Consider the following 20,975-nt stretch of genomic DNA (forward strand, 5'->3'; position numbering starts at 1 on the left):
AGAGGACAGCATACCCCTCTGCTCTGACCTGTAGTGAAAAAGAGTGTATTTTCTTTTTTGAAAGTGATATACAGGCTGTGGTTATGTTGCTGGACATGGCACTGGCTGTACAGGTACAGCTGATGTTCCTGGATACAGGATTCTCAGACACATACTGAGTGATATTTCATACCCAGCAGAACGCTTTTACAGGAATTGCTCCCAGCTGTCTTAATGGGGTCTGCTGTTTTGTTTGACCATTTTATGAAGCTGTCCCTTGAACTGCAGGGACACATGTTTTGTCAATGCTTAAAAAGGAAGCTAGGGAGCTTTTGAGTCCTGTTGTGATTTAAACATTTTAATGTCAGTAAGTAATGAAACAAAGCATTGAACTTAGTCCATTTAGGGTTAAGGTTCAGGACCTTTATTTTCCTGTTTGGTGCTGCACTGTAAGAGTGCATTGTCTTATTCTGTCTTGCTAGTATAAGTGTATGTGTAACCATTCTGTACTTTATTCTTTTTATAAATTAAAAGTAGGTAGAACATTTTGAGATTTTTTTTCAGTGGCTAGTTTCAGAAAGTAGAACAGCATGGGCCAGTGGAACACTGAGTTTGCTATAAAGTGTATGAAAGTATTATCTTAGAATTATTTGTAGGTATATCCACGCTTGTAAACTTTACCTTCAGGAACATGTGCCTGTGTTTCCCATGTAAACAATGAGTTTGTATTTCCTGGTTTTAGTTTCCTACGGCCTTTGAATTCAATGAGCAGTTCCTGATTACAATCCTGGATCACTTGTACAGCTGCCGATTTGGAACTTTCTTGTACAACAGCGAGTTTCTCAGAGAAAAAGAGGTTAGTCAAGGCTCTGATTGTGTCATTGCACTGCTGTCTTTACTCTAGGTGATTGCAATATTTTTGGTTGGATTGTGTCTGGTTATAGTCCTTGCAGACAGTGATTTTGAACCTGCTTTTTTCTTATACAGTAGTGCCATGCAGTCACTAAAATACTTGTCAAGCACTGGGTTTGGAATATTTCTAATACAGTAATGTATCATGCTTCGAAGTAAACCAAATTTTAGACTGTAACAATGTTTTCAATGATGGATTTCTTGATTATATTATGTTCATATTATATTATGTTTTTATTTTTATTTCATTTTAGAAAGTGACTGAGAAAACGTTATCATTATGGTCTTTCATAAACAGTGAAAAATCTAAATACACCAATCCTTTTTATAGTAAAGAGGTAAATCGAGCACTCTATCCAGTAGCCAGCATGCGGCATTTAGAGCTCTGGGTCAATTACTACATCAGGTGGAACCCAAGGATTCGGCAACAAGTAAGTAAATTCTCTATAACATACAAAAAATGCTGTTAGACATTGGAAATAGAATTTTGTCATAACTGACGTGCAGTGCAATACCTGTAATCTGTTCAGGTTTTTAGTGTTATATTCATAAAGATGGAGAAAAAAGTGAAAGCAATTGTTTAGTTCTCTCTTAGCTCATTGAACTTCTTTTCCTGTTTATTAGCAAATCATTCTTGAGCTCTTTCTAGCCCTTTTTCTTGGACACATGTCTAAGGCCATTTGATGCTACTAAATCCTGAATGACAGTGCTTAGAAATGGGGCTTGCTGATCCCAGTAGAGTTGGGGAATTAGCAACATACAGTTGCATTTACTTGGTTTTTCTCCTTTTTCTCCTGCTGAGTGAGGGTATGAAACGATTTACAAATGAAATGACCTATTGAGTCCTTTTTCTTTCCAATCTATATATATTGATGGTAAGATTTAATTTTTTTATGTAACACTGATGACCCAGCATTGTTTACACTCTGGATGAAAGCTATCACTGAAAATCATACAAGTGGATCAGACAGGAAGTCCAGAAAAGCATTTATCAGATGACACGTAGTTCAGATCTGTGGTTCTAATCCATATGGACACTCAGTGTTTGTTACAATCCTGCTGGAAATCTCAGCCATGTAGCACATAAAGATTGTGTACAGAGACTTTTTTGTCATTTTAGCTTGTGGAGATTTGAGTAGGAGAAGACAGAGGAACAATTTGTTTGATAGAAGCAATCTTCACAGTCCAGCCCTTGGAATGAGTCAGTAGTTTTCAAGCAATATACTTCCTTTCCCACAGCCAATCTCCTGTATTATTTACAGTGCTTTAAAGGCTTCAGGAAAGCCTGGCATTTTGCTATAGCCTTTTACAAGTACATTGCCTATTGGAATTGGAAGTTCTGGTTTTTAAGCTTTTGTTGCTTGTTGTGAAAGATGAGGGTGTTTTACAAATGGTGAATATAAAGATTCATTTAGAAAATAAAGGATTATAAGACATGCAAATTAGCTGTAGATCTACTTAAAAATGCAGTTTGCCATTATTCAGGAGCAGTTTTTGCCATTTTGGCAGCAGTTTCTCCTTATAAATGCAAACCCAAGTGATGTTATTTCATGCTGCTACTACTGATCCATCATTTTCACCATTTTTATACACAAAATGCAACTTTTTTTTTTTCTACTCATGAAATTTATGCTTCATCTCATTTAAGCAACTGAATAATGAATATGTGGCCTGAGCTATTTTTTATGACCTTTCTTTGTGCCATTCCTTAGAAGTATGTTCTGCTAGCAAAACTATTATCCTACACCACTAGTCATCTTAGTACTTATATTTAGAACTGATCCAGCTTCCATAGTTTCCTCAGCATTCATCATGATCCTCATATGGTGGCTAGTGAGTGGTGCATCTCAGAATGCTGGTTGAACTGGTTTTGAACTGGGAAGGTGTTGAACCATTTGCTGATGAAACTCTACTGTTGATAGCTTTGAATTACAGGCAGTTAACTGTGAAACAGCAACAACTTCTAGACAGGTATATTCAGCCAAAGGTAATTTTAGGCTCACTCTCTGCTTTGGACATTTGTAATAGTTCTTTTCCATTTGTTTTATTAATCTGAAAATGAAGTTAAACTGAAAGTGGAAACAGTTAAAAGGCTCTTTCTGAGTAATCTCCTGAAAGCTAGAGCAGTTGATTTTAAACATGTGCAAATTTACTTAGAGAATTCACTAATAAAATTCATTTCACTTATTTACACTAAGTTGCAAATTTACTATTAAAAACTCAAGTATATTTCATCAGTAAGTTATTTATGCTGAAGACATAGATCTTAATCTGATCAGTGTAGCTAAAGTAATCTGGCTAAACACTGTTTTAGGGAAGATGTTGAGATGCTTGGCTTCTGGATTCTAAAGTCTTTTGGTAAGTCAAGAAAAAAGCTTTGGTCAATGTATACAAGTAACTGTCTTCCACACAATATTAGATAACAAAAAAATAAAATCCTTATGCTTCAGGAAGTGGTGGCTGATTTTACTGAGTTACAACAAAACTATTTTGTGCAAAGATTGACTTTGTGGGAGACAGCTGGAAGGCAGAAGCTCTCAGGTTACAGCAATGAGTATTTCTGTTTAGCTATGACTTGCTACACCTGCTAAGAAGCTCTGGATACTCTAGTAGCCTGTGTACAAGTAGTTGGAGTGAAGTGCTAAGACTAACATGGATCTCTTCCTAGCAGCCAAACCCCGTGGAGCAGCGTTACATGGAGCTCCTTGCATTGCGTGATGATTATATCAGGAGACTTGAAGAGCTTCAGATCACAAATAATTCTAAGATATCCAATTCATCAGCCTCATCAACATCTCCCTCACAAATGGTATCCCAAGTACAAACACATTTTTGAAGAAAATACTGGCTTCTTTCTATACTGTAATAGCAAGTGGTGCTTAACATAGATCTATAGCATAAAGAGGAATATTCTAATGCCTTACACTAGACTGCCCTAACACAAATTATTTTAGACTGTCTTCATTTGAGAAGGACTTCAAAGCAAACCCAACCCTTCGATTACGTGCCTTTCACAACCTGTGGACTGGGAACATGAATCAACTCATAGCTATAGAGGGCTTTAAGAATTACTTTGGTAGGTCTGGTACAATTGAAATTAAATTGATTTATTGTTTTTGTAAGAATGCTTTAATTTATTACATTTTAGGTCAAGTTTCTGTAAGGAAATTCATACTCAGTCTTGCATGTCGTGAATAAACACAATAATGGCAACAGGAATACTCACATTTTATAAAATTAGGTATGTCTGTATTCCTGTTAGGAATACATTCATGGAGTTCATGAGAGAAAGATAAATTCTATTGCAAGATGTCAGAGAGAAGTTTTGAAACTTTGATTACCCGAGAATTCCAAATTTTCCTTTTTTAAAATAAACAGAAATATGGAAGGCATTTCACTGATATGCTTCTAAATAAAAAATTCAAATAGCTCAGTAGATAGCAAAAGAAACTTTTTTATTGTAAATTTATTTTATTTAAAAAGAAAAACAAATGAAAGTTGTACTGGATTCTAGGAAGTTCTGTTCGGGCTAGCTGTTCAGCACTAAAGTACAGTACAAATTATCACTGTGGGCAGTATTGGTTCTTTGGATTAATACAGAATTAAATGTTTCGAAAAGAAGGTTTATATAATTAGAAACAGAAGCACAGAGACATTGCTTAAATATCCAGCAATAGCCATACTATCAAAGCTTCTGTTTGTCTTCTAAAAATAAATGTGCCTGTTTAAAGGAGCTTTCATACCAAAGTAGACAAAAATTCTTAGTTATAAATAATTTTGAAGACTTGTACATTATACTTTACTGCTTAATTTAACTCCTGTTCAACAAATTTATTCTAAAGTATTTTAAGGGGCTTTGGTATCCAAGATTTGCATATAGTATGTGCACTTATATTGAACATTCAAGTGAGCTCTGATTTCAAGCCTACCTTTCAGAATATTTTTGTAAATCCTTAATGTGTTCCTTTCAGGTATTTTTTTAAATAGTTGCAAGCATTTCTTACCACAGCACAAACTTTGCTCTTGATATTTAATTAAAATTTTGCATATTCTGAGAAGTTCAATGATATTCAGGCAATCCAGGAAATACTGCAAATTTGAATGTGTAAAGGACTCTAATATTGATATTTTAAAGGAAATATTTTGATGCTTGAGGCTTCTGTCATTGTAAATTATTGTACATGTGTGGTGAGTTTTGATCTGCAAGATATAACAGGATTATATATAAATTTTGTGTGAGTGTATATAATATAGTTTATGAGAAATTCTGCAAGTTTATAAAAGTGTAAATATTTTGCATATGAAAACTAAATTTAAAAGTATAGTTCCATAAAATAAATCAAAGTTTAGAGGACATTGAATATTTAAAACAGTATTTTTTCAAAGGAATAAAATTATACCACCTCTGGATTTAATTCAGTATATGCACTGAGTTGCAATATATTTTCAGGGAAGTTCAGGGCTTACAGCATGTGTGTTCTAAATATGCAGAATTATATTACTTTTGTCCTCAAAATTTCATTCTCCCATCTGTGCTCTCCAGTGTGTGTATCCAAAATAACGATGTTGTCCCCCAATATTGACTTGTTAAGGTAAGATTCATTACAACAGATGAATGAAGAAGGATACTCAGTTGTTCATGATATATATATTACATTTTGAAAGCTATGCATACTCTGGTATATTTGCCTTCTACTTACTTGTGGTTTATTAAAAAATGCTATTTTTATTAGAATATTTAAAGTTTCTGTATTTGAGTTTAACATAGTGGTGATGTCTCTGAGCGGTGTGAAAAAGTTCTGAAAATCTAATAGTTTTTACTTTGTAAACACTACATGATAACCTATTACATTTGGGAGAGTGTAATATAATGGAAAGGATCTTTTTGCACTTACTTCATTGCATATTACTTTGTTCCTATTTCTCTTCAGCTGAATTTCTCTTTGAAGATCTAACATGGCTCTATGCAGGCTTGGAATTTTTCAAGTCAGCAGATAAGTGTTTTAATTGTTTTTACATATGAGACCAAGATAAGGGTGATTTTAATCTAGTATGTTCTGGAAAATACTACTTGTCAATGTAGACATGCAATTTACCAATGCTAACAGAGCATCTCTCTCCTTCCCTGTAACTGGGTGCTCTGGGCTGTTGTTCTGCACAGATCTTCTGTTCTGTGTGCGCACTGTAGCCTGTTGCCTGCCAGAAGCACACCTGGGGAAGCTTCTGAGGTCGTGGAGATGAGATTTGCAGGTGTTGAGTGCCTTTTCTAGGAGGGGTGAAAAAGCAGAGCTGCGGTATCAACATCACCAGCAATGAATGCCCAGTATCCCATAGGAAATGTCAGTCTTGGAATGTTAGTTTAGGTTTTTGTATTCTTCCTTCCATGGACATGAGGAGAACAAGCTAGGTTTTGTGCTGGGTGTCTGTTAGTTACGTAGAGAGGTTATTTGTTGAATGCCTTCATTATTTGCCCATGCCTTACCCTTCCCCCCACCATCACTGTTACGGCTGTACCCAAGACATGACTTGTGTGCTGCCTCCTTCTGATGTATTGTTAACCTCTGCCTTGAGTTCAGGTGTTTTGTCGCAGCGAGCATTATGTCATGCATGAGAAAACATGATCTGTAATAGCGCAGGATCGCCTCAGTACTACCGCTTCCTTCACTAACCGTGTCGGCCGCTCTCCTTGGATACCGCGGGACTGCTCTGGAGCCAGACCCTGTGTGTCAGGCGTTGGGTCAAGGGGAGGGCAGTGAACATCATCCATCTGCCGTGTATGTGCGGGGAGGGGAAAATAAAGATGTCAGTGCTGAAGACTCTGCCTCCAACAGCCCTTTTCCTGGCGCGCCGTCCCTGCGCCCTGTCTCCGTGCTGAGGCCGGAATGGGCGATGGGCCGGAGTTGCCCGGCCCAGCCCCGCCGCCCGCCCACTCTCACGGCGCGGAGGCCTCTGGGAAAGCGCCTCCGCCAGGTGACAGCCGTCGGCTCTGCCGGGGCCGCAGCGGGCTGGGTTGAGGCGGCCGGGCCGGGGCGCCGCGGAGAGGCGGGAATCCACCCGCCATCCCGGCGGCGCGGCCGGAACCATGGAGCGAGCGGCAGCAGCGGCGGCAGGGCCGGCGGTGGAGGGCGGTGGCGTGAGCCGGCGAGCCGTGCGGGCGGGGGGCGCCGCGGCGGCGGGCGCGGGGTCGCGGCAGCCCAGCACTGAGACCCTGGACAGGTGAGCGGGGACGGCTCCGGGCGGAGCGGGCGGCGGGAGAGGACGTGCCGCGGCCTGCGCGCCCCTCGGGGCCGGGCGGGGAAGGCGGCGGGCGCCCCTCGGCCCGAGTCTCGGCCGAACGCGCTTCCCCGGCCTCGAGGCGGCCTCACCCCTCCGGCCCGAGAAGCTGCGGTCTGAGGGCGGCTGCTGTGCAGCGGTGGATGGTCTGCGGCGGGAACCGGCTGTTGTCAAAGTTTCCTACTCCGCTCGCCGTGTGCCGGCAGTGCCGCCGCCTGTTTGGCTGAGGGCGGCCGCAGGGCTTTGGCCCGAGGGCTGAGGCAGCGTCCTGCAAACTTGGCTGAGACCGTGCGCGGGTTTTGAGTCTCTTCCTGATTGGTTTTGGGGGTTTTTCCGTGCGTGTATTTAATCTGCAGAGGTGGGACTGTCCCCAGGCACCGCTGTGCCCCCTCGATGTGCGATGTGTCCCGGAGTTCTCTCTGTCTGTCCATACGTGGGTGCGGCGTGTCCCTGATGTGTATCTATAAGTGTGTGCGGTAGGTCCGCAGGGTCTCACCAGAACAGGGCCAGGTGCCACCACATCTCCTCTGGCAGCCGCTGGCAGAGTCATTCTTTCACTCTGAAGTTTCCAGCTGAAGGCGGACTTCAAAACTGAGCTTAAAAATCGTTAAACGGGGAGTAGAAGTGAATGGAAATCTCACCCTGATGAAAACTAAATAAAAAAGAATTTTTAAAATCAGTGCTAGGTTCCAGTCTCTGTATTTTCTCTTTTTTGTGTTAGGAGAAATCTTGGGGCTTACATCATTCTAGTGATGATGGAAATCAAATGTCCATTTTCTGTCATCAAAACATACACCTTTGTATTGCTTATTAATGTACTTTCTTATCCTGGTTTTTATCCTCTCTTCTTCTGATCTTGCTCTTCCCTGGGCCAGTTGTATGTCCATTTGTCATATAGTTTACTTGTTTGCCAGTACGGTTGTATCAGGCCAGGCTAATGTGAGTGACTGCAGATGAAGTAGAATGCAAAAGCAGTCAGTCCTGGTGTGTGCCTTACTGGTGCATGGGAAGAAGGTACATTGGTGTAATCAGTGTTCTGTGGAACACTGGTCTCAGGGGATAGTCCTGCATTCATATGCATTTTCCTTCTGTTGTTAGCTCTGTTGATGTACTGATTCCTTGTGAAGATAATCCATAGAAAAATAAATCCTTTTCTTAATTAACAAGTGAGTGCTTCTTTGAAAACAAACTTAGGCAAGCCCTAAAGAGCTACACTGGAAATTAAAGAGATGGAAGAGAAGGAAAAATAAATGAGGTAAGAAAGGGATTACTGTAGGATTTAGGTGTTGGCCTCTTTTGCAAAACTTAAGTGAAGAGTTCTGTGAGTTAATCTGGGTTCGAGTTCAGCACTAACCTGAGAGTTATCTTTGGTCAAGCAGGACTACCGTAGATGTGTTTTAGTTGCAGAACAACATTGTGAGATCTAGCCCTGCGTAGAATGTGCAGGTGGGAAGAAAGCTATTAAAATTTATCAGAAAAGTTTTGAAAGATCTTCCATTTCAGGCGTGGCATTGTTGCATGGATCTGCGCCTTATACTTAGCTGTAGTGCCAGAGTTAATGTAAGGAAAGACCTCTTGTTCAATAGTAATTGGTCATCTAAGGCTGTTACCCCACCCTCTTAATGTCTGAGGTGTGGTGCACCCTCTGGGTGCTGGGTATAAGTCAGTATATTCAGTGTCATGGAGCATTCATAGAATCCGAAGCTAGTTTATGAATTAACTACAAAAAAAAACTTAACATTTTCTTTCTGTAATTGACTTCTGAATAGGCATTCAGTCTGTAGAAGAGCAAAGCTGAATTGTTTGAAGGCAAGTGGCAGTTATCTAAGATATCAGCTGAGGCTGTGTTAACACTCAGGGAACAGTTCACTCTGGCATTCCCAGTTTTTCCTTGGATACTGGTGTGTGTTGAAGGAGACCTAGACACTTCAGACTGTCATTGCTTCTTTCTCTCAGTACTGCATTACTTGTGAGCAGTAGTTTAGGGGACTATTCTCAAATTGCATCACCTGGGGTTTAGTGTGGTTCAGATGCTTTAGGGTTCTTGTAAACACCCTATGCTGTACAATTCGGTGCTGTGGCATAGGAATACTCACCCTGAAAATTATCCAGGGTTTATTTCATGAGTTGGAAAAAAATACAGCTAACTAGAAGTTACCCTTTAGAAAACATGTATTTTCAACATTTAATATATAATACAACATTATCATAGTTTACATTTTTTAATACTAGCATGAAGTAATTTAATTCTGATGATTTACAGAATAATCGGGACATATTAATAAGGTATAAGGAGTTTCCTGCTCCTTGGCCAAACTCATTCCATGGATGGTTTTAAGAAAAAAGCACGTGAATGGTAAAAATTACACTGGATAAGGAACAGAACATTTTTCAAGTTCCTAGGACCCTAACCTCTCTTTTAACCTCCTGACAGCTTGGTGTCTCTTACATGATCTAGTAAATTTTTTTTTCCTAATTTGATCAATAAAATAGTTGCATTCTGCCCACAAAGCAAACTTAAGTTTTATGATGTTAGTGATCACTTATAGTGATGCTTTCTGGATCTGCTCAGTTACTGTGCTGTTCAAAGTGCACATTTGGAATTACTGCTAAATATTTTGAAATTTCTGGTTTTGTAGCCCGACTGGATCCCATGTGGAATGGTGTAAACAGCTGATAGCTGCAACCATTTCGAGTCAGATTTCAGGGTCTGTCCCATCAGAGAGTGTGTCCAGAGACTACAGGGTAAGTGACTTGAGGAATGCATTGATTTGTTTCACAATACAAGAATGGCAGATTGGGAAGGTGGTAAGTACTTGAATGATCACTGAGTGTTTCAGAACTAGAAACATATCATTATGTGTAGGAGTTTTTTGAATTTGCTTCCTGTTTTCCTTTGTGTTTAGAATAGTGCTATTGAACTCTGCAGAATAAAAATTGACAGAGAAGTGAAAGGAAATTTTAAAAGTTTTGAATAAAACATCGAAAATGGGTTGTCTTTTCTTTTGATTACTATATAAAATAATTGGTAAAGTAGATTATAGTTACAGATTGAAATGGTTTCTACTGTGTGTCATTCAAGGTACAGAATTGAGCTCCTCAGATTTCACAAAAAATAAATGAATGTCTTTGTTACTTGCAGGGGACACAGTTGAGTATCATTTTTTATGGGGTTTCTCCAGAGACAGAATGTAACATTAAACAAACAAACAAGTCACCTCTTTCATTCCAGCAACATTTTTATCACTAAGGTAATGACTGCACAGTATGATTTCCCTGAGTTCCACTGTGCTTTTGTGCCCCTGTTCTTTCACTGTCACTGGCTGTTCCCTTCATGCGCCACTCAACTCAGCTGTCAAGAATGGAGCATGGGCAGTCTTCTCCTCTCACAACGTGATGAAAGTTACCCATGTTTCAGTTCCCTTCAGGAAGCCCAATTTGCTGCTGTCTAGATCTGTTTTTCTTCCTAGGTTTGTAAAAGTTTTATTGTCTTCATAGGGAATGGCCAAAGAAAGATTTTTATCTCTTTTTCTTGCTTTGTTTTAACTAGATTTTAATTCACATATGCTGTGTGATTACAAAGTATGTTGTCTGGAAGCATGAGTGACAGCAGGTCAGATTCAGCCCGAGTTTGAAAGGAGGCTACAAAATGTTTTTGACTGTAGTGTATTAAAAAGTTCATCCTCAACAGAGTTTCACACTGTTGGCGCAGTCAGCAGTAAAGAGTAGCTCTCCCATACTACAGCAGTTGAATTGCAAATGCTTGCTCCAGGTCAAGGCCAACATTTTTCATAAAACACTGGAGGAAACCTTGTTTTACATCTGTTGATGTTGTATTTGCCAAGGACTTCATTTTGGTAAAATCCAAATGTGTAAGCTTGGTGTTCAGTTTATCTCTGAGTAGAATGCATTTCTCTGGAATGAAGAGCACTGTTTAATTTTGAATAACTTCTATCTCTATACCAAACTCATCACAGATATTATTTAACAGGAATAAATCTTTTAATGCCTAATTAAAATTCTACTTCATTCTCTGTCTCTGAGAAATGAAAGGAAAAGATTTAAACCATCAGGCGATGGTTTAAATTAATAATTTTTTCTGAATAAATTATATTCGACATCATTGTATTACTGTGATTTGAAATCCCATATTTGTATATAACATGATGTAATTTTTTATAGTTGCTTACTCAGTACCACTAACAGGTTCAGTTCATTCATTGTTACTGTGGAATCCACACATGAGAAGACAATGCCCATATGATAGCTTAGTTTTCCTTTGAGACATCTTTCTCATTCCTGGGTCTTCATTACTTTTGGTTACCTCGAATTCCTGTGTTTAGAGACTATCTTACAACTCGGAACCTTCAGGTCAGGTCAGATGTATGTGTTTGCTTCTGGAGCTGGTCAGGCAGTTCTGTTAGTTTGCGCTGGATTTACCAGGAGCTGCTTTATTCTTTCTTTCATCCTTTTTTTTATTGGGGATTCTTTCTTTCATCCTTTTTTTTATTTCATCCCTTTCATTAAATTAATGTGTTTGCAAAACCAGGTAAGTATATTGATTCTTGTATCAAACAGTGTTACTCACATTACTCTTATGTGACTTACCAGGGAAGAGGGAAGCAAAGAGAAAGGTAATGGAATAGTCAGAACTGGAGGGCACTGAGGGATCTCTTTCTTGCTAAACCCTACAGCAATGCTGTGTGTCTTCTCTGACACATGCTCTGCCTGCAGAGTGTTCTTAAATGAGGGGCTCATACAAATGAAAATGGGTTAGATTATAGACTACAAACACCTTCAGAAGTGGAGAACAGTTGTCTTTTTCTGAAAGGTCCGGTGCCTCTCCTTCAATGTTGTTAGTACAGGCATATTGTCTTCCATCTAGAAGGATTACCAGGCTCTTTATTCACTTTTAATAGGAGCAGAGTGTAGCAGGATAGAGGGGCGATTAGGAATGAATGTTTCCAAAGAGCTTGGAATTTGTTATATCACTAAAATTAAGTGGCTGAGATTTTTTGTTGTTTTTTTTTTTAGACCAAAGCAGTTCTGCAAATGATAGTTTCTAGTTCTGCATAGTTTTGTTTTGTTCTTGCAAAATCCAGCTATAATTAAGATGTTTGAGAGTAGTATTCTTTTGAAAGTCTAGCGAAATAAGATATAGTATCTTTAACAAATCAAATCTGTGTGTTTCGTTGGATAACATTTTATATTTTAACTAACAGGTGTACAGGAGGCCAGTTATACGGGTAAGATTACCTTTGGCTAGCAGTGAACTGCCTCCTACCTGTGTGTCTCTTGTGCTGTGTGAGATCTTGGTGTGTCAAGCATTCTTTACCTCATTAATGGGTTTTATGGACCAGTCAGACCATTTTGCTATGCAGTGCAACAGCTTCTTTGCCACAGAAATGCTTCATATACATTACAATGTTTTTGTAAGCAATAAAAGTCAATACGTAAGAGAGCAATATTTTAAAATTATGTTATGAATGTGCAATACTAACTTCAGTTTTATGGCATTAATTTTGACAAAATGGATGCTTGCATTTCAGGTTTACGTGCTTCAGACTGCAGAGTACTGTGTTAGCAGCCCTAACATGTCTATGCTAAAGAATACCAGCAGTTAAAGCATTATGTCTGTGTCTGTCCTATATAAACTTAACTTAAATAAGTTTCAAATTCATGCTTGCTTTTGTATTTGTTTTAAATTAGTTGTCACCCAGCTATAATAGGATTGATAGTTAGGTTTGAAGTTAGGAACTAGTGTAACGATCCACATCTTTTTAATGATAATTTTGAGACTAGGACTTGCCCATTGTTCATTGAAGATGAAAAAGAACATGCCTTGTTTTCTTGCCTCTCTCTCTTAGTAACATTTATGGAGTGAGAAATGATCTGGATAGTGTTTTGACATTGTTCATGAAATGTGTCCAACACTTTTATTCAAACAAAGATCTCTTATTCACTCTGAAATGAAGAGATGAAGTCACAATGATTTCTTTTTCTCATCTGTTGTTTACCTATTTAAAAATGGTGTGCTTCATCCAGTCATACAAATCTTTTTTTTTTTTGTTTGTTTGACTAGCTAGCGCTTCAAATAATTGGTCTCAGTTGAGGAACAAAAACTGGTTTTGTTCAGTTGTTCCCAGTTCTGTGTAAAGGCTTTGATATTTGAATGGTCTGCTCTGCTTCTTTGTCTTTCATATATTTAATTTTTCTGGTGTATTTCCTCATTGTCCTGCTGGTTTTCTTTCAGAGATCATAATGTCTACTTCTTTTTGATTTCAGAAACAGCATAATTATGATCTGAAATTTAAGTAATTTCTCTATAACACAATTCTGCCCATACCTAAATGCTAATAGTTGTTTATAACTTTAAAAGGCTTTTTAATTACTTAATAAGTTTTTAAACTCATGTAGAGCTCAAATTATCTGAAGCTATCTGAAAAACTTCTAAGCTGTTTCTTGAGGGTTCTGTAGAAATACTGTAAAAAGAAAAATTTGCTTCTAACAAACACTTGTAGATTTAGACTGAGGCTGATTTTACAGTCTGACCAAGTGAGAAGTTCTTTGCATTTGAACTGGGAGTAATAGACTGTCATGAGCACAACTTCTCTCCAGTTGTTAAAGAAAGAAGACGGAAGAACATTTTTGGCTGAACTTACTAAAACAATTCTTTCAATGACCCGATGACATTTGTGCTTCTCTCTAGTGTGCAAAAGGACCTTATGTTTATTAAAGAAATTTAATTAGTGTTCAGGATTTGTTGCCAATTGATGCAGAAATAAATTAGCATGAAAATGTGAATTGTTTGCATATTTTGCTATGAGTAGTAATTTCTGATTTTGTAAAGTTACTGGTCAAGTTTCAAACAACAACAAAGAAGTTGCTGGAAAACTTTAAGGTTGAGAGTTCAATTACAACATATTTTACACAGCAAAGCTTTTTTTAGGTGTCTAGGTACTTCTATTTGATTGTCGATCTGTTTTCTTCTGTGAAAGATTGCATGAGTTTTCCTATAATGCTGCCATTGCAAGTTGTACTCAATTTCTTCTATTTATAAGCATGTGGCATACTTGAAATTAATTTTCTTCATTGTAAGGTTATTTGTTTTAAAAAGACAGTACATACTTTTATGTTCTTATCTATCAGCACTGACTCTTTTGTGAAAAATGGAGTTAGTTTTTCATTTTGTGTTGTGCCAAGTAACATTTAAAGGATAGCTTGGATTCCCTTCTGTGGAAGGTAGTGTGTGCCAGGAGTGAAAGATTTTGGAAAGCTAAACTGGGGTTAAAGTATATGCTGTCTTTTTAAGGAAATTTTAAAATGGGAAACATAAAAAAAGATAAGATTCTGTCCTTTCACCTGTTGTCTGCAATTTTTTTGCTGTTACCTCTCTCTTGCCCTACTGCTGCCTCATGCAAAGCAGGAGACACAGGATGGACACAATGGCTATCATTCTGAAGCAGAGCCTGATCAGGTGGCAAGTTTTACTCATCTTTCATTCATTAACTATGTAGCAAGGTACTATAAATTAGTACTCATACAGTGTAAATAAATCTTATTTTTCTCATTCAAGAGAAGCCCTAGAAAGCATTTAGTGTGTAACTGTTTATGTGCCAAGCGGAGTTTTCTTACAAGGTCATGTAGTCTAAAGTATAATACTGAACATAAGCACCACATCCACCTCTAAAAGAGCACATCCACCCTCAGTTTCTAAGCACTGGCTGTTTCTCTGCACATTATTTTTTTTATTGAATGCTGAATGAAAAATTCCAAAATTTTCCAAGGAAATCGGAAGCCAGAGATCAGCTGAAATATTTTTAGAAATTATTTATTAGTGAGAGCTTGGGGTAATCTCTTTGGAAGCAGACAGATCCTACCAATTATTTCTGTGTGGTTCAGAGCTGCAATATAAGGGGAGGGTTAGTTGTTTGTTGTAACAGGATAGCCCATTATGTTTATTTAGGATAAAAATTGAAACGCGAATAGTTCATCATTTTGACCTGAGACAAATCACTTTCTTACATGGTACTTAGCAGTCCCATAAACCATTTTATGCTTTATTACAGTCTTTAGTACTGATTGTAAATCTTAGTTGCCTAAAAAGGACCCAAAGAATCCGTCATGTATCATTCAGCAAGAAAGCAATTTACTTCAATGAAAATTTATTAAACTAACTCTTATTTTAATATTGCTAATTGTTCTTCTGTACTTTATTACTTCAATCTTAAACTGACCATCTGGATCCAAAATTCCTATAACTTATTCTATAACCTGTAGCACTCTCAGTATTGATTGAAATAGAGCATTGTGGGGTGCTTCTTGCTAATATCACAAAGTTAAAATATTAAATAAATAAAGTTTCTGCCATGTAATTGTCTCAGATGAAAATACTCAAATATTAAATAAGCAGTGTTAGAATTTAAAAAAACAACAAAAGAGCTTTAAAATGTTCTCAAATAGATAAAATACCCCAAGTAGTACCTACATTCAGCAAAACACTAACAAATTATTAATTACTAATTTGGGCTGATCTTATTATTCATATTTTTGTGTGCTATATATAGCTAGCATGTGAAACTAATTGTTGCATAAATGCTTTGTTACTAATATGTTACTAACATATATGTCTGTTATATTTATAATACTAAGTTTTGTGTTTGGTTGGGTTTTTTTTTTCTTTTACTGTGGTAGTTTAGTACAGTTGTGTGATTTTTAAAAAGACACTTCTTGTGTTCCAGTAATCTGATAATCAAAGTACTTTGCATCAAAATACATCGATGTGACACAGATGGAGAGTGAGATTTACTCACAATTTTGGATTTTTGCCAGGCACTGCGGGATGGAAACAAACTGGCACAGATGGAAGAGGCTCCACTTTTTCCTGGAGAATCAATCAAAGTTATTGGTAAGTGTACTACAGAGTGTCGCATTGAATACTATTAAATTGCTAGTTTATTTAAAAACAGAATATTATTTTGTTTTGACTTTTGTTCTTTCATTTAATGCCACTTAAGATTAGCTGATCAGATGTAGATTTCTTTTCTTTGTCTTTTAAATCCAAGTGTAGGAAGGAGAAATCAGATCCAGAGGACGACTCGCTCCATATAGATAATTTTTCTTTTCCTAAGGATTTTTTGTTCCACAGAGATGTATGTATTGTATTTCTGCTTGGGGGTGCCAAGGATATGTCATAGATTCAAATTCTTATAGGAGAAAAGATGAAGTTATGGTAAACTTATTTTCTAGTTTCTAATGAGATTTATTTCACTTTGGCATGTGGTGGCAAGCTCTGTGTTAGCAGTCCAGTACTTGGCTAGGAAAGAATATCAGCAAATAAAGGTGAAAACAAAGATATGGACATAGAACTAAATTACTTGGAAATCGGATGCCTGTGGATCAGTAATTGCCCCTTTGGATGCCCTGTCTTTGGGGGTGAGTGTGAGTACTCTGCAGGGCAGAGAATGAGTGCTGCCTGCACCAGGGGTACCTGCAGATGCTGAGGAATTTGAATGTTCTCATTGTTGAGATAAAGACAACTTTGCAAGAATAAACTTTCCTAAAGAGATCAAGCATCAAAATCTTATGGAACTGCCAAAATCTTGTGAGCTTCAAATGAAAATAGGTTGTTATGAAACAAATGTCTACAGTAGTAAAACGAAGCTTTGTTTCATCTGTTTTCCAGCTAAGGATGTTATGTATATCTGTCCATTTATGGGAGCAGTCAGTGGTACGCTCACAGTGACGGACTTCAGAATGTTTATCAAAAGTGTTGAGAGGGTAAGACTTCACTATCTATCTATTGTTTCAGGTAAGAATGTTGCTAAAGTAGATTTCAGAAAGTGAAAAATTCAGTGAAGTGTGATGTTTCACAGCAGTCTGCTAAACAGGAATTACTGTTGGCTCTAATGAAACACACGAGTGATACTGATTTGTATTTCTTCTAATGTAATAAGACTCATTTGTTTTATATACAAATTTCAGGATCCACCTTTTGTTGTTGATGTTCCCCTTGGAGTTATAAGTAGGGTTGAAAAAATTGGAGTACAGAGCCATGGAGACAATTCATATGGTATAGAAATAGTGTGCAAGGTAAGGCATGGTAGAGATTTACTAATATTAAAGTATTTTCAATACATTTTTCTGTAAGAAGAATCTGTCAGGCCTAGTGCTGTTTTTCTGTCTGAATCGTGCTTCATTTATTTCAATTCCTTCATGATACTTGCAGTCTTAAACACTTCTGCCTTTTGTCTGAAGAGTGAATTCAAAGAAAAGGTGGTGATTTTTATATCAAGCATCTCTAATGACAGTCCTAGTTATCTCATATAAATGCTTAGAGAACTGTGTTCTGCTGGAGGTTACATGATGTCAGTGACTTAGTGTTCTATATAATACCTTCATTCAATTGAATGTCTTATAACTGTTTTTTCTTTTTTTTTTTAATTTATCATAGAGTAAAACTATAACTTATTTTTGGCAGGATATGAGAAATTTGCGGCTGGCCTATAAACAGGAAGAGCAGAACAGACTAGAGATCTTCGAAAACCTTGTAACACGTGCATTTCCTGTCTCTAATGGGCTGGTAAGTCTTGAGATGGAGAGGATGCTGTCGCTGGCTCTTCTCTTTTGAGAGAAGAAAGGAAATACAAGGGCTGTATAACAAACTTTGAAGTGTTGATTCATAAAATCTGTTGCAGAGCAGGCAGGCCACTCTGACCCTGTGTGCGCTTTTTGCATTAATTCATCAAACACTGCTGTGTCCTGCTATTGGTGAAGTAAATTTATACATAACCCTTGAGATCTATATTTGCCTAATGCTGCTGATTAAAAATATGTATGTATTTTCTGCATTATTTTCTGCAGTAGATAATTCAATCTAGAAGTTCTATCTAATACAATAAATAGGTACATTTAGTTTTATTAGTTAGCTGCAGAATTCTATTTATTTTGCTCGTGTGGTAAAGAACTGGTTGGGATCTAGGAAACCAGTTTTCTCATCTCGGCATTGCCATTGATGTGTTGTGTGATCAGAGGCAAGTAATTTCAATTTTCTGTTTCCTATCTTGGTTTTGTTAACTTTAAAATCATACTTGATGGAAAAAACTATCTTCTTTCTAGCTCAGTGTTTTCCAGCCGTGACTGAAGGTGCTATGTCTGCTGTTCAGGAGGTTTAGAGGTGCTAGATTTGAAATACTGGAGCATTGACTGTTTTGGAGTTATTGTGCATACAACCTGTCAGGCAGTAATTTATGATTTGGTTTTATTGTTTTTAGCCTCTTTTTGCATTCAGCTATAAAGAAAAGTTTGCTGTTAATGGCTGGAAAGTGTATGATCCAATGGCAGAATATAAGAGGCAGGTAAGTTACAGAATACTTGGTGTATTTTCTTTTTCTCCATCTCCACCATAGCCATTTAAAAAAGGAAAAATGTTACAGAAAACTCATCATTTTCAGCTCTTGCTACACAGACTGACTGTCTACATCTCATGATTAGATAATAAAATGCAAGTGGCCTGAATTTGAGTGCATTGAGCACCTGCTAAAGTTGGTGGAGTTACAGGTGCTGAGTACTTGAGCAAATTGGTCTAACTTAACATGGTTCTGAAATCCACATTTTTCAAGTGCTGTTTCTACAAAACATAGGCTTTATAAAAAATTGGATTTGAATAAGCATCACTAAACAGAAGAGTAACTGTAGTTTGTAATTTTAAATCTATATTTTCATAGGTTTATTTTCCTTATCAGTTTAGTAGGAAAGACTGCCATTGGTTTATGATTCAGTATGAAGATCTAAGTTTATAGCTTATCTTAAAAAAATGTGGGCATGCCTTTTTTTTAAAAGTATGCAGCACATAAATTTGTTCATTGTCCCGAACTCAGATATGTAAAGGTCTAACTGTAAAAGTGCAAAATTGTTTTGTTTTCATACAGGGCTTGCCCAATGAGAGTTGGAAAATATCCAAAATTAACAGCACCTATGAGCTTTGTGATACATATCCTGCTGTTCTTGTTGTGCCAACCAGTGTAAAGGACGATGACCTCTCAAAAGTGGCAGCATTTAGAGCAAAAGGGAGAGTTCCTGTAAGTGACATTTGTACGAGAGGATATAAGTGTTTTAGAAATTTGTAGCTTTTAAAAAATTATTAGTGTTCTTTTAGGCTTTGTTTTGTAAATAACAGTGGGATGGCTTCCTTCCTGACATGGGGTGGGGTGGGGTGGGGGGGCAAAGAAAGAAGAATTAGACTCAATGGGTTTAGAACTGAAGAGAGCAACTCAAGTGTGAGTTTAATTGCACAATTACTGTGCTATGTAGTAAGTTTTTTGTTTGGATTAGCAATTCTAGTCAACAATGGTATCTGATGCTCTGGCATGTGTTAGCTCATGTTCTGATTTGGAGTAGAATATGTCATAGCCATAGTGCTTTGCTTGAGAATAGACAAGGTAGCATTAGAAACCCTTTAAATATGTTAGAATGTGTTGGTTTTTATGTTGGTTTTGCAAGGTAGTGTACAGGTTCATAGTCTTCTACATGGAAGCATTTTTTATTCCTCCATTGCACTTTTTTTTTTTTCTGACTAGAATAATATAGGCTTAGTTGCTGTTACAAATAAAAGCTAAGATGTTCAGAGTCACTCTGAATTTCAGGCTCAGATTTGGGATGACCAGTCAGTGCTAGTGTGCTGTCAATATGTTTTTGCATCAGCCTGTCCTTAACTTGCATTTGTTGATTTGCCAGGAAATAATGCCACATAGGCAGTGTGGTTGTTTAGTTTTCTCTGGCCTGCTGCTTTTAAAGAAGTATAGTAAATTAAATAGTTTTTTCTTATTCCAGGTGTTATCCTGGATTCATCCTGAGAGTCAAGCAACAATAACACGATGCAGCCAGCCAGCAGTTGGCCCAAATGATAAACGTTGCAAGGAAGATGAAAAATATTTGCAGACAATTATGGATGCCAATGCTCAGTCACATAAACTTATCATCTTTGATGCCAGGCAGAATAGTGTTGCAGATACAAACAAGGTAGGTTTGTATCATAACTGACATTAGTTGATCAGCCTCATTACAAGGCTCAAGCTTGAGCTAGATCTCAGGATGTGGAGAACCTGATGTTGAAAAGAGATAGGAAAGGGTGCCTAAAGAGACCAGGGGAAGGAAGGTAAGTTGCTTGTAGCATTTGGGAAAGGTTGGCAGGAATCAAAGGCAGCATGAAGATATAGCTGAGAAATTATGCAGTAGAGCTCACAGAAGACCAAAGCTTTCATTAATAAAAAGGGGAGGGTATATGGATGTATTATCAAATGTAGCCTGTTACAATTAGAATCTCTTTCACCTAAAAAAACCTCCAGGTTTTTTTTAGAGAAACAAAAGCCAAAAAGATGGTTTTATGAGCACTAAAATAATCCCTTCTCTCAGAAAATCCTGAAACTTGAGTGAAATAACTCCACCTGATACTGAAGTCCTATACATGTTCTTCTCATTGTCTGTTTTCACCTTTTGAATGACAGGCTAAAGGTGGAGGATATGAAAGTGAAAGTGCCTACCCAAATGCAGAGCTGGTCTTTCTGGAGATTCATAATATACATGTCATGAGAGAATCCCTGCGGAAACTTAAAGAAATTGTTTATCCTACTATTGATGAGACTCGTTGGCTGTCAAATGTGGACTCCACACACTGGCTGGAATATATAAGGGTAAAATGCTTTTGATGTGAAAAATCAATTATTTTTTTAAACTATGTTTTTAAGTTGCACTTCTGAAAATATTGCTGAAATAATGCTGAATCAGAATAATCTTGTCAAAAAGTGTAATTT

The 20,975-nt window shown here is 37.5% G+C and overlaps 2 protein-coding genes across 12 annotated transcripts in view; both read left to right on the plus strand.

Annotated features, from left to right (window-relative positions):
• Positions 1-6,705, plus strand: part of MTM1 (myotubularin 1) — a 47,570-nt gene extending 40,865 nt beyond the window's left edge. For 7 of the 10 annotated variants that reach the window (XM_056491781.1, XM_056491782.1, XM_056491779.1 and 4 more), the window contains 3 exons: positions 722-835; positions 1,146-1,322; positions 3,560-6,705. In XM_056491781.1, the coding sequence (XP_056347756.1) occupies positions 722-835; positions 1,146-1,322; positions 3,560-3,727 (459 nt within the window). In that variant the 3' untranslated portion in view covers positions 3,728-6,705. The remainder of the gene's footprint in view (positions 1-721; positions 836-1,145; positions 1,323-3,559) is intronic. The other 3 variants (XM_056491785.1, XM_056491786.1, XM_056491784.1) reach the window with 1 other exon arrangement.
• Positions 6,706-6,844: 139 nt separating this feature from the next.
• Positions 6,845-20,975, plus strand: part of MTMR1 (myotubularin related protein 1) — a 43,773-nt gene continuing 29,642 nt past the window's right edge. Inside the window, exons 1-11 of one of the 2 annotated variants that reach the window (XM_056491774.1) lie at positions 6,845-7,107; positions 9,804-9,909; positions 12,387-12,410; positions 15,997-16,072; positions 16,850-16,944; positions 17,149-17,256; positions 17,645-17,746; positions 18,438-18,521; positions 19,095-19,244; positions 19,996-20,184; positions 20,670-20,855. In XM_056491774.1, coding sequence (XP_056347749.1) covers positions 6,974-7,107; positions 9,804-9,909; positions 12,387-12,410; positions 15,997-16,072; positions 16,850-16,944; positions 17,149-17,256; positions 17,645-17,746; positions 18,438-18,521; positions 19,095-19,244; positions 19,996-20,184; positions 20,670-20,855 — 1,254 coding nt within the window. In that variant the 5' untranslated portion in view covers positions 6,845-6,973. The remainder of the gene's footprint in view (positions 7,108-9,803; positions 9,910-12,386; positions 12,411-15,996; positions 16,073-16,849; positions 16,945-17,148; positions 17,257-17,644; positions 17,747-18,437; positions 18,522-19,094; positions 19,245-19,995; positions 20,185-20,669; positions 20,856-20,975) is intronic. The other variant, XM_056491775.1, reaches the window with a different exon arrangement.

The sequence above is a fragment of the Oenanthe melanoleuca genome, chromosome 4A, assembly GCF_029582105.1.
Source record: "Oenanthe melanoleuca isolate GR-GAL-2019-014 chromosome 4A, OMel1.0, whole genome shotgun sequence".
Taxonomy (NCBI): Eukaryota; Metazoa; Chordata; class Aves; order Passeriformes; family Muscicapidae; genus Oenanthe; species Oenanthe melanoleuca.